A 16,807-nucleotide genomic window follows, 5' to 3' on the forward strand; every position below is an offset into this window, starting at 1 on the left:
TATGCACACACGTACATGGAATTTGGTTTTGGTTCCCAATGGCTCATAGTGTAAAATAGACAAAAAACATATATAAAGATACATGCATACATACATACATACATACTGCAGGGGTGGGATGGAATAAATAATGAGGGATCAAATAAATAAAGAGGGAGTGAATAAGTAAGAGGGAGAAAGTATTGCACAGACTAACAACAATCAGCTGGACATAACAACATGGGGAAAGAAACTTTTTGTATCTGCTTGTTTTGTGATCTGTAGCGTTTTCGGCTTACAATGGGTTTCGCGGAACATAACCCCATCGTAAATCGGGGATCTCCTGTATTTGAACCATCCTTTGTTCAGCGTTTTGTGTCACTGTGTGAGAAGAGCGATCTGTAAAAATTAAATGGGAAAATATAAATTTATGCAATGAAATGCTGAAGTAGGGTATTAAATGACTCTTCATGAAGTCACATTGTCTTAACCTGAGCAGGCCTGTCTCTGGGTTTGGCTCTACATGAACTGAAAGTGTTTGTCTGTGGATCCCCTGCTTCCTCTCCACTTGGGGATGCTGTGAGGGTTATTATTGAGGGGATTACTGATTGTCTGCTCCAGTGCAACCTTTTGTCACCATCCAGCAAAATGTGTTGAAGAGAGCCCTGAGAATGTGACGTCTCATCTGGGTGCCATGCAGAGCTGGTAAGTTGAGAATGTGGCTGCCTGTAACACCAGTGAACATGGGCTGGGCTGCACGCTCTGCTAGTACCACATCTCTGAATGTGAAGTATGCACTCTCTTTTCCCTTCTCTGTGAACTGATGTGCTAAGGTTTTCACGCTTCGCCAAAGCGATTAATAATAATAAACAAAAAAAAAAAAAAAAAAACCTTTCTTTTCCATTCTACCTTTTCCTCTGACTACTTTCCATCCACTTATCACTGTAAGTGTCTTAGACCCCAGTGAAGGATTGTTCTTTTAGTTACTATGTTTTCAGCAAGGAAAATGCAATGTGGTGATACAAGAATACCAGCTGAATTCATTTTACAAAAATCTTTTAAATAATTATGTAGTCTAGTAATTTTGAGGGCTTCACTGGTGAAGTTATTGGTGGTTAAGATGGCACTCATGATACTGCTTAGCATCATTTTGATACTTGATTAGTGTTATTGAATTTTTTTCAATCAGTTGAAACATCACCAGTGAGATAAGATGATAGATCATGTACTAATCCTCTGTTCTATTATTAATTTTCTTAAAACTATGCAAGCCATCTTTGAAAAATAAAGCATTGAAGGATAAACATGAACAAGTCAGTGTAGAGTATTTGTGCAAGTAGACAGTTGCATAACAGACATTGTGCAGTTTTTGAGCAGGTATCACAAAAAGAGCAATTTGTCTCAGTTGTTTAATATTTGGATAGCTTTTAACTGTATCATCTGCGGATTAGTTTACATGTTATTTTATATATTCAATTCAGTTTATTTCTCATAGAGCGCTTTTCTCACGCAGTGACACAGAGCGCTTTAACACAGGCATAAGGCAAGAAAAACAAATACATCAGATAAGAAACAAAGAAGACAGTTGACTACCGACTATCATAATGTAATTCTTTTATAGAGCTATAAGTATGCTTACTGGCCACGGAGGAAAGAAACAAAAACTCCCAACTGGAAATCGAGGAAGAAAAAACCTCTGGGGGTCCAAGGGCCAGTGGTTGCCCACCTTTCCTGGGCATTTTAGACTAAGTAATAATTCTAATTATGTTAATTTGTTGTCATATTATTAATGTGCTAATTATTGTCATATTTTTAGCCCCTCCGTGAACCGCCACCTTACCGTGGTGGAGGGGTTTGAGTGCCTGAATGAGTCCGGGAGCTATGTTGCCTGGGGCTATATGCCCCTGGTAGGGTCTCCCATGGCAAACAGGTCCTGGATGACAGACGAGACAAAGTGCAGTTCAAAAGCCCCTTGTGATGACAATGAAACCAGGGCTTTCGTTTACCCCGCCCTGTATGGGGCCACCGGGGCCCCACCCTGGAGCCAGGCCTGGGGGGGGGGCTCGCATGCGAGCGCCTGGTGGCCAGGTCTACGCCCACGGGGCCTGGCCGGGCTCAGCCCGAAGCCATAACCTGGAGCCGCTCTTCGGTGGGCTCACCACCTGCCGGAGAGACCGTAAGGGGCCGGTGCATTGTGATTTGGGCGGTGGTCGGGGCCGAGTGCCCGGCCGACCCAAACCTCGGGCGCCAACTCTGGTTTTTGGGACTTGGAATGTCACCTCACTGGCGGGGAAGGAGCCTGAGCTGGTGCGGGAAGTTGAGAGATACCGTTTAGATATAGTCGGGCTCACTTCCACTCACAGCTTGGGTTCTGGAACCACTCTTCTCGATCAAGGGTGGACTCTCCACTATTCTGGCGTTGCCCAGGGTGAGAGGCGGCGGGCGGGTGTGGGCTTATTAATAGCCCCCCAGTTTAGCCGCCATGTGTTGGAGTCTACCCCGGTGAATGAGAGGGTCATCTCCCTGCGCCTTCGGGTCAGGGAACGGTCTCTCACTGTTGTTTGTGCTTATGCGCCTAATGGCAGTGTAGAGTACCCGGCCTTCTTGGAGTCCCTGGAGGGCGTGCTGGAAAGCGCTCCCACTGGGGACTCTGTCGTTCTACTGGGGGACTTTAACGCCCACGTGGGTAGCGACAGTGACACCTGGAGGGGTGTGATTGGGAGGAACGGCCTCCCTTATCTGAACCCGAGCGGTGAGTTGTTATTGGATTTCTGTGCTAGTCACGGTTTATCCATAACGAACACCATGTTCATGCATAAGGGTGTCCATCAGTGCACTTGGCACCAGGACACCCTAGGTCGGAGGTCGATGATCGACTTTGTAGTCGTTTCTTCTGACCTTCAGCCATATGTCTTGGACACTCGGGTGAAGAGAGGGGCTGAGCTGTCAACTGATCACCACCTGGTGGTGAGTTGGATTCGATGGCGGGGGAAAAAGCTGGACAGACCTGGCAGGCCCAAACGCATAGTGAGGGTCTGTTGGGAACGTTTGGCGGAGGCCCCTGTCAGAGAGGTCTTCAACTCCCACCTCCGACAGAGCTTCAACCAGGTCCCGAGGGAGGTGGGGGACATCGAGTCTGAATGGACTATGTTCCGCGCCTCTATTGTCGGGGCGGCTGTTCGGAGCTGCGGCCATAAGGTCTCCGGCGCCTGTCGCGGCGGCAATCCCCGAACACGGTGGTGGACACCGGAGGTAAGGGATGCCGTCAAGCAGAAGAAGGAGTTCTATCGGGCCTAGCTGGCTCATGGGACTCCTGAAGCAGCTGACGGGTACCGACGGGCCAAACGGAGCGCGGCTCTGGCAGTCGCCGCGGCAAAAACTCGGGCTTGGGAGGAGTTCGGTGAGGCCATGGAGGAAGACTTTCGGTCGGCCTCAAAGAGATTCTGGCAAACCGTCCGGCGACTCAGAGGGGGGAAGCAGTGTTCCACAAACACTGTTTACAGTGGAAGTGGTGCTCTGCTGACCTCAGCTGAGGATGTCCTCGGGCGGTGGAAGGAGTACTTTGAGGATCTCCTCAACCCCTCCGACACGCCTTCCGTAGAGGAAGCTGAGGCTGGGGACTTGGAGGGGGACTCGTCCATTACCCTGGCTGAAGTTGCTGAGGTAGTCAAAAAACTCCTCGGTGGCAAGGCTCCGGGGGTGGATGAGATCCGCCCCGAGTTTCTCAAGTCTCTGGATGTTGTGGGGCTGTCTTGGCTGACACGCCTCTGCAGCATTGCGTGGAGTTCGGGAACGGTGCCTCTGGACTGGCAGACCGGGATGGTGGTCCCTCTTTTTAAGAAGGGGGACTGGAGATTGTGTTCCAACTACAGGGGCATCACACTCCTTAGCCTCCCTGGGAAAGTCTATGCCAGGGTACTGGAAAGGAGAATCCGACCGATAGTCGAACCTCGGATTCAGGAGGAGCAATGCGGTTTTCGCCCTGGCCGTGGAACACTGGACCAGCTCTATACCCTCACTAGGGTGCTGGAGGGTTCGTGGGAGTTTGCCCAACCAGTCCATATGTGTTTTGTGGACCTGGAGAAGGCATTCGACCGTGTCCCTCGTGGCATCCTGTGGGGGGTACTTCGGGATTATGGGGTTCGGGGCTCGCTGCTACGGGCTGTTCGTTCCCTGTATGACCGGAGCAGGAGCTTGGTTCGCATTGCCGGCAGTAAGTCAGACCTGTTCCCGGTGCATGTTGGACTCCGCCACGGCTGCCCTTTGTCACCGATTCTGTTCATTATCTTCATGGACAGAATTTCTAGGAGCAGCCAGGGAATGGAGGGTGTCTGTTTTGGTGGCCGCGAGATCTCGTCTCTGCTTTTTGCAGACCATGTGGTCCTGTTGGCTTCATCAAGTCAAGACTTGCAGCGTGCACTGGGGAGGTTTGCAACAGAGTGCGAAGCGGCGGGGATGAGAATCAGCACCTCCAAATCCGAGGCCATGGTTCTCAGTCGGAAAAAGGTGGATTGCCCCCTCCGGGTTAGGGGGGAGTTGCTCCCTCAAGTGGAGGAGTTTAAGTATCTCGGGGTCTTGTTCACGAGTGAGGGAATAATGGAGCGGCAGGTTGACAGACGGATCGGTGCGGCGTCCGCAGTAATGCGGTCATTGTACCGGTCTGTTGTGGTGAAGAGGGAGCTGAGTCGTAAGGCGAAGCTCTCAATTTACCGGTCGATCTACGTTCCTACCCTCACCTATGGTCATGAACTCTGGATCATGACCGAAAGAATGAGATCGCGGATACAAGCGGCAGAAATGAGCTTCCTCCGCAGAGTGGCTGGGCGCACCCTTAGGGATAGGGTGAGGAGCTCAGTCACCCGGGAGGAGCTCGGAGTAGAGCCGCTGCTCCTCCGCATCGAGAGGAGCCAGTTGAGGTGGCTCGGGCATCTGTTCCGGATGCCTCCTGGACGCCTCCCAGGGGAGGTGTTCCGGGCTTGTCCCACTGGGAGGAGGCCTCGGGGCAGACCCAGGACACGTTGGAGAGACTATGTCTCCCGGCTGGCCTGGGAACGCCTTGGGGTTTTCCCAGAGGAACTGGAGGAGGTGTGCGGGGAGAGGGAAGTCTGGAGGACTCTGCTCGGACTGCTGCCCCCGCGACCCGGCCCCGGATAAAAGCGGAGGAAGATGAATGAATGAATAATCATATTAGCTATATTACTTTCAACTAAGTGTTTAAATTTTGATTTTAAAATCGGAATTTTCGATAATGTTGTTCCAGTCATATTATGCCATGAGTGAAGACAATATCTTTCTGGAAAAGGGATGAGATTGTGATGCTGAGTGGAGGAGCAGGGGGGTTGCAGGTGGGCTCTGCTGAGGACTGTAGATTCATGGAGGTGCTGCTCCATGGTTTCTTCTTCTGCTGGGTTCAACTCCAGTAGCACTGTCCCACCATCCTGTTTCTCGCAGAGTGACTTGAAGCAACCGCTTACGCAACGTAACTGTGGCTACTGCCAGCCAGAAAAGTCCCTCAGACTGAAAATGGGATTTGGGGAAAAAATATCCCTTTTGACTGATGGAGACTGTGCACTTAACTTGAGTGGGGCGATGTAACTAGATCTCACATGTTCCATGTCTCTTCTCCCATGCAGAAGCACAATCAAGGACATGTCCTGCTGGATATAGTGTTCAAACACCTGGAGCTGACCGAGAGAGACTATTTCGGGCTGCAGCTGGCGGACGACTCTTCCGACAGTCCGGTGAGCATACGGCCCTCGGAACTGGCCGCAGGCTCAGCCTGGTCAACCATCACCTGCGCGACACACGGTGTCAAACATTATGGAGAAGGATTTTTGCACACAGCAGACAGCTGAGGCCCAGGTTGGAGCAAAAGCCTTAAATTCTAGCCAGATATGGCACCCAGGCTCTGTCATATGAAGTCTGAGAAATTAACATGTGCCATAATCAGAGCTGGCCTTTTAAATACAATTACAATTAAAAAATTACAATGGGTCACTCATCCATACATCAGTGGAGCACTGATGTATGGATGAGTGACCCATTGTAAGTAGTGTATCTGGCAGTGTAAGTCACCTTGGTGAATAAGGTGTGTGGGCTGATAACACTACATAGAATTCATTGGAAGTTGCTTTGGAGAAAAGCATCTGCTAAGTGAATAAATGTAAATGTTAATATTTATTTGTGAAAATATCAACTGTTGACATTCAAATGAGATTTCTGTTCTTCAGCTGTGAGTAGACTTGTCAGTGTTTTTTATGGTCTCACTGTCATCACCAAGTGCATTCCTTCAATTGCTCTTCAACATTTTTTTTTTTCTAACTGTAGCCCTTTACCATATTAATATTAAAAGCAAGGCTACTGGTCCCGTTCTCATTTCTTAACCTTAATTTCTTTTCAGCCCTTATTGCTATATATACTAAAGAGTAAAGACAAGATTGAGCTGGATCATTAATTTTGTGGAAACTATGACTTATGACTTTTGTTCTACTGAACTGATGGATTTATGTAACTGTGATTTATTTGTTATATGTTTTTCAGGGGTGGCTGGATCCCAATAAACCCATTAGAAAGCAGTTAAAAAGTATGTGAAACTTTTTAAAAAAATCAATCTTTTTAAAATCAGATTTGTTTATGAATAAATCATTAATGGTTTCACACTATGCATTGCAGGGGGATCTCCGCATAATTTACATTTTAGAGTGAAATTTTTTGTAAGTGACCCAAACAAACTCCAGGAAGAGTATACGAGGTAAGCACACATTTGTGTCTTTCTCCGCATGCAGACAACAAGGGTCTACATAATATAATTCAGACCTCGGGACATTATTCTTTTGGATTTACATATGGTTGTTGGACATGTTGTGTACATCCAATAAAATTATCTGGAGGAGCCATGTTGCTTTCTGATGGAGTTGTGATGTTACAGGTGCCAGGTAGCATAGTGGTTAGTTTCCTTTGGACTCAGAAGTTGTAAGTCTAAATCCCACCTCCTGGTGATGTACCCTTGAGCAAGTACTTACCTGTCGATGAAGAACGCACCTAGCTGCAAGAACTAATGTGAATTTCAGGACACATTGGTCATCGACACTTTGAATGTGCTTTGCGGGCCCAGGTCCCTACTGTATCAAATCAGGGTTCTACGGGTTAAAGGTGGATGCTCCAGCGCACAGCCTAATATGAGAGGCCCTGCCCAGATGAGGCAAGGCCTTGGCCTCATTCCTCTCACTCTGGCCTTAGCCCAGAGTGGTTAAGTGAATTTTAAAGTTTAGAGAGTTTAGTTTTATTCTTGGTAGGGAGGTTAAAACACTGTCATTAGGTGCGATTCGCCTGTAACAGACTCAGCACTCTGAAAATTTTTCGAATGCCTGGTCTCCCGCAGGACTGATGCTCCTGTGCGTGCAGCCTAATATAAGAGGCCATTCCCAGGTGAGGCGCAACCTCAGCCTCATTCCTCTCGAAACCCCGCTTAATCCCAAATAAACCGTCCCCCATTGTGTACGCCCTAAGTGATACAGTAGAAATTACAGAGATTTATAAACGCGGGTTTGGCTGGGGGCCTTCTGTGTGATGGGTCTGGGGTTCGAGTCCTGCTTGTGGTGCCTTATGACGGACTGGCGTCCCGTCCTGGGTGTCTCCCCTCCTCGTCCAACCTTGCACCCTGTGTGGGCTCCAGCTCGCCGTCACCCTGCTCGTTCGTGGCAAGCGAGTGTGAACGTGTGTGTGTTTGTGTATGTATGTGTGTTTGTGTTTGTGTGTCTATAAACAGGTAAATCACTGTAAGAAATCTATCAGCCAAGTGAATGAATGTAAATGTTTTGTAGTGATAAGTGGAAGTAATGGGTACACCTTGTCAGAAATACACTATACAAAGATTATGTTGTTGGACTGCGCAGCTTGCAAGCTTTCCTGAAAATGTAGTGTTTCTTTTTTCTTTTATTTCCCCAGTTTCTTACAGTATTTTGTAACAAAAATTTGCCCTTGAGCAATGATCTTGCAGTGCTGTGCGGAGATTGCATGGGATGAGTGGAGTTTGCAGTTTGAAAGTTTGGCAATAACAAATGTGGGAGCTGCTTGTGGGAAAGTGCGCACAGGCAGCACCTCACCCAGCAGGGTCCCCTGGGCAGTGTTCATCTGATTGCAGCCATTGGCAGTGCACCACACCTCCACCTGACCTGCTTTTCAATTTTACATCTTTGAAAGCCTTATGGCACTCTGGCCAGTGGCCATGGGATTGCAGTGCTCACCACAGTGCTCTGTAAAGCAAACAATGGACGTGTCTCACATCATCAGCCGTTGGTAAGGATCTGAGCATGTAGAAACGATACTTTCTACTTTCACCAGGTTTGCTCTCAAATTTCTCCAAAATCAGCCAATATTTCTTTCTCAAGTTTATCAATGTGTTGCCAACTGTGTTGAAGCTTCTGAAAAGGAAAGGCGACTCCAAGCCCATGGCCAGCAGCAATGCGACTCGTGTGCCTTGTCATAATAGATTGCGTCTATGCTTTTGGTTTATCTGGGATTAAGCTGTGCTCTTGAAACCTCAAAAAGAGGGTTTTGCCTTAAGTTGCATGACATCTGGGACAGAGATGTTTATTGAATTGCTGATGTTTGCTGCGAACAGGCTGTTTAAAGCCAAGGCTGGATCTGGAGTGAAATGAGAAAGTCTTTTTTTAATGCACATCTATATCAGCAGTAGAGGCACAGAAATAGCACTGCTAGAGCCATTATGTGTTTTAAAACTGCAATTTTTATACTGTTTATGTTATCAGAAAGGCATATTGAATTAGTATAAACTTATATGCATTTCTTCACCTGCAATAAAAGTTATAGTGAGTTTGGAATTCCAGGTGACTAAATCTTGTAATTGCAGGACTGTGTCTATATATAGATAGATAAACAGGTGTATAGAGGTACATAAGCACAAATAGATATGTATTCTAGATAACTACATAGATACAGATAGGTACTATATTAGATGGATACATTATACTGTATATAGCATATATAGACACAGAGGTTGATATAATTATAGATATATTTAAATAAGGTTAAATAGAAGAAGAATAGATAGAAAGGTGTATATATAGTCAGATAAATATAGATGGGTATGTATAGTGAAATACAGATAGTTGTCATACAGTTAGAAGCACAGACGAGTAAGTGGGTACATAGAGATAGACAGATGGACAGAAGCTTTATTAATGCTGAAGGAAATTGCTCAATGTGAACATGGGCATTGAGAAATGGGACATTGCTGCCTCCTCTTTTGCAGGTACCTGTATTTTTTACATCTGAAACAAGACATACTCAGTGGAAGGTGAGCGCCATCTCTACCCATCCATAAGCTCTTCATGTGGCAGGCAGGGGCACTGTGCCATACATGCCGCTCACACACTCTGTGTCACTCCCCAGGCTGCCTTGTCCGCACAACACTGCCGCTCTCCTCGCCTCATTTGCCGTACAGTGTAAGTAGAACGTCACCAAGTGCTTGCGTTCAAGTGAACAGCTAATTCATCTAGTTCTGCTGCTGTGTTACTTGCACACTAATTTGCCATTATGCCCCCTGGCACCAAAAAAAGGCTTATTACTTTATTTTTTTTTTTCCTGGATACCAATGTTAATTACCTAACGCGGCATATTCGTGCATTGTCAGAGAAGTTTATTTGAGACTATTAAAATAAGTAATCCTACCCTGCTGTCCACTTAGCCACTCATTGTGTGCATTAATAACTGATTATTATTAACAGTTGCATGTTTTCCTCTGTATGACTCTTGAGTCAATATGTTCACTGTTGTTTCTTGCTTCTGACCATGTGGATGAGCAGCAGACTGGATCCATCTGTAATCGTTCCCCTATGACAAACTTTTGACAAAGTTATGAATGTCAGTGTGGCCTATATTTTTTTGTAAATTGTTTCATACTCAGTTGATAACTGCTGAAGCCTGCAATTTCAGTTGCAAAGAAGGTAGGTATTTGTCAAAAATAAAATTTTTGTCATGCATGTTTCTTGATGTGTTGTCTTTACCTTCCTCTGACTCTTTTCTGTCTGCTGGCCCTCATCTCTCTCATCTCTTGTGTTTCATTGTGCTTCTGCTCTTCTTTAACCCGTGAAAATAATATGTATGAAAACCAAAAAAGTGTATGGCTGGAGTACATTTCGCTGTTGTTGTTGTTATTATCATTATTATTATTGTGTTAAATACACTGTAGAAGTCCTAGCAACCCCCTATTTTTTTCTTGTAGTCCTAAATAATAACTTTCATTATGCTGAATTTATGGCATAGTTCAAATCATGCAAATCTAAAAGCATTAGTGGGTGCTGTTTATAATTACATTAGTTATGGATTACCTGCAAATGGGAAGTCATAAGGAAATATTTTTGCTTCGTATTGTACAGAAAATTATGTTTTTGAGTTCATTTATTCATTTTTTGTCAATCTTAGGCTTTTGGTCAATTATGTAACTGAGATTAATCAGTTCTTAGATTCCATTACTTATAGTGTGGTAATTTGTTCCGAATGATCATGTGAATAGAACATAGACCTATTTTATTTGCACAAACACGCTTGAAGCAATTTTCAAACACCTTAGCTATAAGAAGCATTCCTCAACAGAAAAATATTTTAACATGATTGAAAATTGGGTCCTTTTTCAACAGTTTGAACAAGAATCTAAATGTAATGTGGAGCATTCAGATAAAAACGGAAAGGCATTCTTAGGCCACCACCACTTTTGTTTGGTTTCTCTGCCTTGTTCTGTGGCTGTTGAGCTCTCCATGTTCTCCACCAGTATGACAGAAATAGCCCGTATTACAAATGTGGGCACACACACACACACATTTTCCGAACCGCTTGTCCCATACGGGGTTGCGGGGAACTGGAGCCTACCCAGGAACACAGGGCGTAAGGCCAGAGGGGGAGGGGACACACCCAGGACAGGATGCCAGTCCGTCGTAAAGGCACCCCAAGCGAGACTCGAACCCCAGACCCACCGGAGAGCAGGACCCGGTCCAACCCACTGCACCACTGCGCCCCCCAAATGTGGGCATCAATTTCAAAAAAGTTTAAAAAAATAAAAAAAGAAAACTTTAATTGTATCTTCCAAGTTTCAGAAGATCTTTTCATGAAATCATGGGTGGTACGGTGGCACAGCGAGTAACACTGCTGTTTCACAGTTCCTGGATGTGCGAGAGGGCGTGGCTTCAATCCCGACTCGACCTCTGCAGACTTTGCATGTTCTTCCCGTGTCTGTGTGGGTTTCCTCTGGGTTCTCCGGTTTCCTCCCACAGTCCAAAGACATGCTCTTCAGCTTCACCTATAGTGTGTGAGTGCCAGAGAGTCTGTGTTCCACTGATGTATGGATGAGTGACCTGTTGTAAGTAGTGTATCTAGCAGTGTAAGTCACCTTGGTGAATAAGGTGTGTGGGCTGATAACACTACATAGAGTTCATTGGAAGTCGCTTTGGAGAAAAGCATCTGCTAAGTAAATGTAAATCAGCAAGGCAGACAACTCATTTTTTGCAGGAAAAATAATTTTCTAAATTCTTGCACCATTATTGTTACTGCTCAGCTGTGACTGTTGGAGGTGTGACAGTGCCCCATTCTGGTGGGGGGGAATTCATAGTGGCTCAGGTGGTTACTGCTGTTACTTTGCAGGTCCAGTGTTTGAATCTATAGAGGTGTCTTATAGTGTTTGAAATCTGAACATCTTCAAGTCTTTAGGGACAGCTAGTAGCACAGTGGTAAGAGCTACTGCCTTTGGATCCAAAGGTTGCAAGTTCAATCTTTAGCTGTAGTACACTTGAGCAAGGTACTTACCCTGAACTGCTCCAGTAAAATTGCCCAAATGTATGAATGGCCAAGTAATTGTAACATTAACACTGTAAGTTGCTTTGGACAAAAGTGTCTGTTATATGACTAAATGTAATCTCAACCCTACTCTGTGTAACCCCCTAAAAGACACATAGTTAAGGTGAACAGAGTGAGTGGCCCTTTGCATCAAGGGTAGTTGTCTAAATAGAAAGCTGGTGCTTGGCTACATAAATGACTATAGTGTGTAGTTGTGCCTGGTAGAGTTTGTGCTGGAACTCAAATTTCAGGCAGTCATGTCAGTATAATTCTTAAAAAATATGTAGTCACAACAGAGCACTATAAAACAGTGTGAATTAAATGTAATTCATGTATAGTGTGCTAAATCACAAAAGGCATGAGGGAACAGTCAGTGATGTTTGTACATTCTCATTAAATGAGACTGTAGAAGCCAAATATGTTACTTTCTCACAATTAGGCATGGGCAAAATATCGGCACTGACAAAATTGACACCCCAGACTCAATATTTGGTGGCCCAGGTAAAATAACTGCACTCAAGTGCTTCCTGTAGCCATCGATGAGCATCCTGCAGCTCTGTACTGTTCAAACTGCTCCAGTTCTTCCACAATGGAGGGATTTCTTATACCAGCTGCTGCTTTCAGAACTCTATTTAGATCTGCATTTATTGCTGGCCACTTGAGAACAGTCCAGCATTTAGTCTTGAATCATTCCTAGATGCTTGTGTGCATGACTGAGCTGATCCACAAACTACTAGGTCAGGGGCTGAGTGCCACATTGTGCAGCCGGATCTTGGATTTTCTCACCAACAGACGCCAGCATGTGCGGATTGGCAGAAATACCCCTCCCCACTGACCCTCAACACTAGCACTCCACATGGAAACGTCCTGAGCCCAGTGCTGTATTCCTTGTACACACATGACTGTGTGGCCAGTCACAGCTCCAACACCATCATAAAGTTTGCTGACGATACCACCATTGTGGGTCTGATCACCAACGATGAGACGGCCTACAGAGAGGAGGTGAGGCTCCTGGCAGAGTGGTGCCAGGACAACAACCTGTCTCTCAATGTCAGTAAAACTAAGGAGCTGGTGACTGACTTTAGGAAACAGGATACGGTTCATGCACCCATCTACATAGGAGGGGACATTGTAGAGAGGGTCAACAGTTTCAGATTCCTAGGGGTCACCCTCACTGCTAAACTCACATAGACTGAGCACACAGCATCAACCATCAAAAAGGCCCCGTCAACGTTTCCATTTCCTCCAGCGTCTGAAGAAAGCCAGGATGTCCACTACAGTCCTCACCACTTTCTACAGGTGTGCTGTGGAGTCCGTCCTCACAGGGTGTATTATATCCTGGGGTGGCAGCTGCTCCATACAGGACAAGAAAGCCCTACAGAGGGTGGTCAAAACAGCTCAGGAAATCATCGGCACACAGCTACCAGCAGTCCAGGACACCTACACCAGACGCATCAGAAAGATGATGCGCATCATGAAAGATCATCGTCACCCTGTACGGGCACTTTTCTCTTTTCTGCTGTTTGGAAAGCGGCTCAGATTTATTCGAACCCACACTGCTAGGTACAGGAACAGCTTTTACCCCACTGCTGTAAAAGTATACAACACTCACCAATGTGCCACCTTTTGTACCTAGAGCTGGACTGCTCCTCCAAGCACATTGGTAGATTACACTGTCACTTTAAGCATTCTCATGTTCTGAGTTTTCTGGCTGTCTACTATTATTTATTGTTATTATTGTTACCGTTATTTGTTGTTATTAGCATTACTCACTGTCATTGTTTTGTTTTGTGCAGTGCTTTATTGTTTTTGTTCGTAGTCTGCGGAAAAGCATTCAGGAAGAATTTCATGATACTTGTACACACGGTACTTGTACCTATGACAGTAAACTTGAAACTTGAGTGTGTTCGGGGTCATTGTCGCACTGGAAAATCAGTGGTTTTTTTAAATGGAATCCAGCTTTCCAACGCTCTCTGATGCTCCAAAATGCCTTGATTTTACGATGCCGTTCACACTTTGAAGGCATCCGTTGCCAGAGGCAGCAAAGCAACCCAAGATAATCACCGATCTTCCTCCACAAGCTACAGGAACCTCATCAGTGACTGTAGGAGCACTTGTTTGCGCTTATTTTGACCAAAGGCTATTACCCAGTATTGTGTCTGGGGTCTCACTAGTTTTGTCAGTGTAATTTCTTTGTACTTTCTGATTTAAAATGATATGTTAAGTTCTGAATAAAAAAGGTTGTGGAGACCAAATGCTTTGATCAGTTTCAACTTTCTTTAAGAGAAAATTGTGTTATTTGCAAAAAGGTGCAAGGTTGCCAGTATAAAGATACTGCAGCTGTATGTCCTGTTCCCTCAGATGTATGGTGTTCCTTGTTTTTATATTTATATATCACATCCAAGTCCTTCCATTGTAATGAGTACCTGTATATGCCACTGTTTCACTGCCCAAGAGCTGCACTTCACAAGCTTATTTTCATAATACCTAGATGGGTGGTGTTTCTGCAGTATGAGCTGACAAAATGCTCCTTATAGGTATTGCACAAGGACACTGCTGTCTTGTGTGCCTCATCTAAGAGCTTTGTTTCTTTGTTTTTCTTTCTCTCTGCTCATATGCTTCAAACCAAAGGGAATTCTCTCTTTTACTGTGTCCATGGCACGTTGTACTTTCTGTGCTGAGGGTTGTTGTTGGCCATCTTCAGTGCTTTAATATCAAGGTCCATTCAGAGCGGGGGGCCTCCAGCAGTATTTGTGCCCTTATCTAATACTTTTCCTCTTGTTGCTTGGATCTGGCCTCGTTACAAAAGTTTGAGCTTAGCAAGAACAGGCAGTACATAGCCAGGCTGGGTCACATGCTGCTGATGCTGTTTGGTGGAAATGACCCTCACCCTGCCACCCTTGTCTTATGTTTGGCTGCAGCTGAGCTGGGGGACTACAGCCACGTGGAGCACGTGCCAGGCTACCTGTTCGAGTACTGCTTCATTCCCAACCCACCACAGGACTTTGAGAAGGAGGTTGCCAAGCACCATCAGCAGCACATGTAGGGACGCCTGTCCGCCATCCATGCCCTCCACCCCCCACAGGAAACCTCCAGTTGTGCAGAAACTGTTTCTTCAGCCTCTTCTGCATCTTTACTGTTTCTCTGTTGCTGAGACACACACAAATACACTGGCACACCCAAGATTCAGCTGTCTCACATTTTCCATACACTTCCTCACAAACACAAATGTGTCAATTAATATACAGTAGTAGGTGCATACAACTGGATTTATCTTCTCCCTTTTCTGTGCTGTCTGGGAGGCTTTGCATTGTTCCCTTTGCCCATCCACCACTTCTCAAATAGCAACTAGTGCTGCGATATTATGTGTTATAACGCATATGTTCTTATTTGCTATTATCTGTAGCATTGCAGCTCCTGAGCTGAGTGTTTGGACATGGGTTTGAATTCACCTCAGTCTGAGTAAAGTTTGAATGTTCTTCCTCTCTTTATCTGGGTTTCCTTCCACACTTCAAAAATGTATTTTTAGGCAAATTGGTGATTCAAAATTGCCGGTGTGTGTGTGTGCGTGCATGCACATGCATGACAGAGTGTGTTACATTGCTGAAGTTTATATATGGGTGAATGATTGTAGGTAGTTTAGTGCTCTGCATCCAATAGTGCAAGTCCCTCTACACAAAGGTGTAAGCTAAACACAAGTTAGAAACCGTTATACAGGTGCTCCTTTGTTTATGACCTGTGTGTCTTACAACAATCTGGACTTATGATGGTCACCCCGTTACCCTTATTTTTGAGTCTTGATGTTTTGTTGTAATGTCTAACAACGCCCTTTTCTATTTGCTGTACTATGAATAACATTGACTGGCCAGATGGCTGCAAGGGACCATATTTATAATAAACCCAGTCAGTGTCTGTCAATGGCTGTGTTTTATTTATTAAAACCGTTCTTATTTATCCGAGCACAATTAACGTTTCAAGTAACTTCTTAATTTTTCCACATAATAGCTAGCTTGCCAAAACTTGAGTATTGTGGTGGTGCATAAAAGAAAAAGAAGGCAATAGATTTACAAATGAAAGTGAAAATAACTGTGCAACATTAAAATATAATGTACTGTATTTGTATTATTCTATATTGGTTTTATTTTAACATGAATACATGGGAGAGATGACAAAACCCTATTATCCACGGTAGCTTTCATGCATGTTAATAGTTTATATATCCTTAAGGTTCAAATAAGTGAAAGGGGGTTTGAGGCTTGGATGTTGTCATTGGAACGAAACCCCATCGTGTGTCAGGGACTGCCTGTAAGTAGTCTTGGACAGAAGCATCAGCTAAAATGTATATTTACTCATTGGCCAGGAGAGATGGTTGTGGTTTCTTTTCACTGCCCGTGTACTGTATCCAGAAGCTGCCCTGAAGAACCTTCTCCTCATGTGGTTTTGCAGCGGACTAACTCCAGCCCAGTCAGAGTTCAACTACCTTAACACCGCAAGGACGTTAGAGCTCTATGGAGTCGAACTGCACTATGCAAGGGTAAGTGCTGTATGGATGTAGTCTCTGAACATGCACTGTGGTGCACCTGACTCCATGGGTATCTGGAACAGCAGTACAGACCACCACTCTGTCAAATGTGACATTCTAGTCTCGTATGTTTATTCAAGACATGGTTTCTGTGTAGCCTGATGTGTAAAACATAAATTTAAAACATAACCCCTTCATTCAAGAGAAGATCTGTTCCAAATGGGGGAAAAAGTATGGTGTTTGTGGTATAGCTTATGAAATGAGATACGGAAATGTCAGATAACTAGTGGGCGATAATTTTGATGAAACTGTTCAATATTCATATTATAGGCATATACACACATGTACATTTAAATAATTGGGCAGCAGATAACAGAGCTGCCAACCCTGGGCTTAGAGGTCATAGGTTTGAATCCCATCTCCTGTTGTAATCCCCTTGATTGAGGTACGTACCTT

The 16,807-nt window shown here is 44.9% G+C and overlaps 1 protein-coding gene across 6 annotated transcripts in view; it reads left to right on the forward strand.

The window, feature by feature from the left end:
- LOC108941962 (tyrosine-protein phosphatase non-receptor type 4-like) overlaps nt 1–16,807 on the forward strand; it is a 94,030-nt gene that overhangs the window by 32,463 nt on the left and 44,760 nt on the right. For all 6 annotated transcript variants that reach the window (XM_029247429.1, XM_029247428.1, XM_018764921.2 and 3 more), the window contains 7 exons: nt 5,613–5,720; nt 6,520–6,562; nt 6,652–6,730; nt 9,254–9,298; nt 9,394–9,446; nt 14,751–14,871; nt 16,276–16,363. In XM_029247429.1, the coding sequence (XP_029103262.1) occupies nt 5,613–5,720; nt 6,520–6,562; nt 6,652–6,730; nt 9,254–9,298; nt 9,394–9,446; nt 14,751–14,871; nt 16,276–16,363 (537 nt within the window). The remainder of the gene's footprint in view (nt 1–5,612; nt 5,721–6,519; nt 6,563–6,651; nt 6,731–9,253; nt 9,299–9,393; nt 9,447–14,750; nt 14,872–16,275; nt 16,364–16,807) is intronic.

Source organism: Scleropages formosus, chromosome 21 (genome assembly GCF_900964775.1).
Source record: "Scleropages formosus chromosome 21, fSclFor1.1, whole genome shotgun sequence".
Lineage (NCBI taxonomy): Eukaryota > Metazoa > Chordata > Actinopteri > Osteoglossiformes > Osteoglossidae > Scleropages > Scleropages formosus.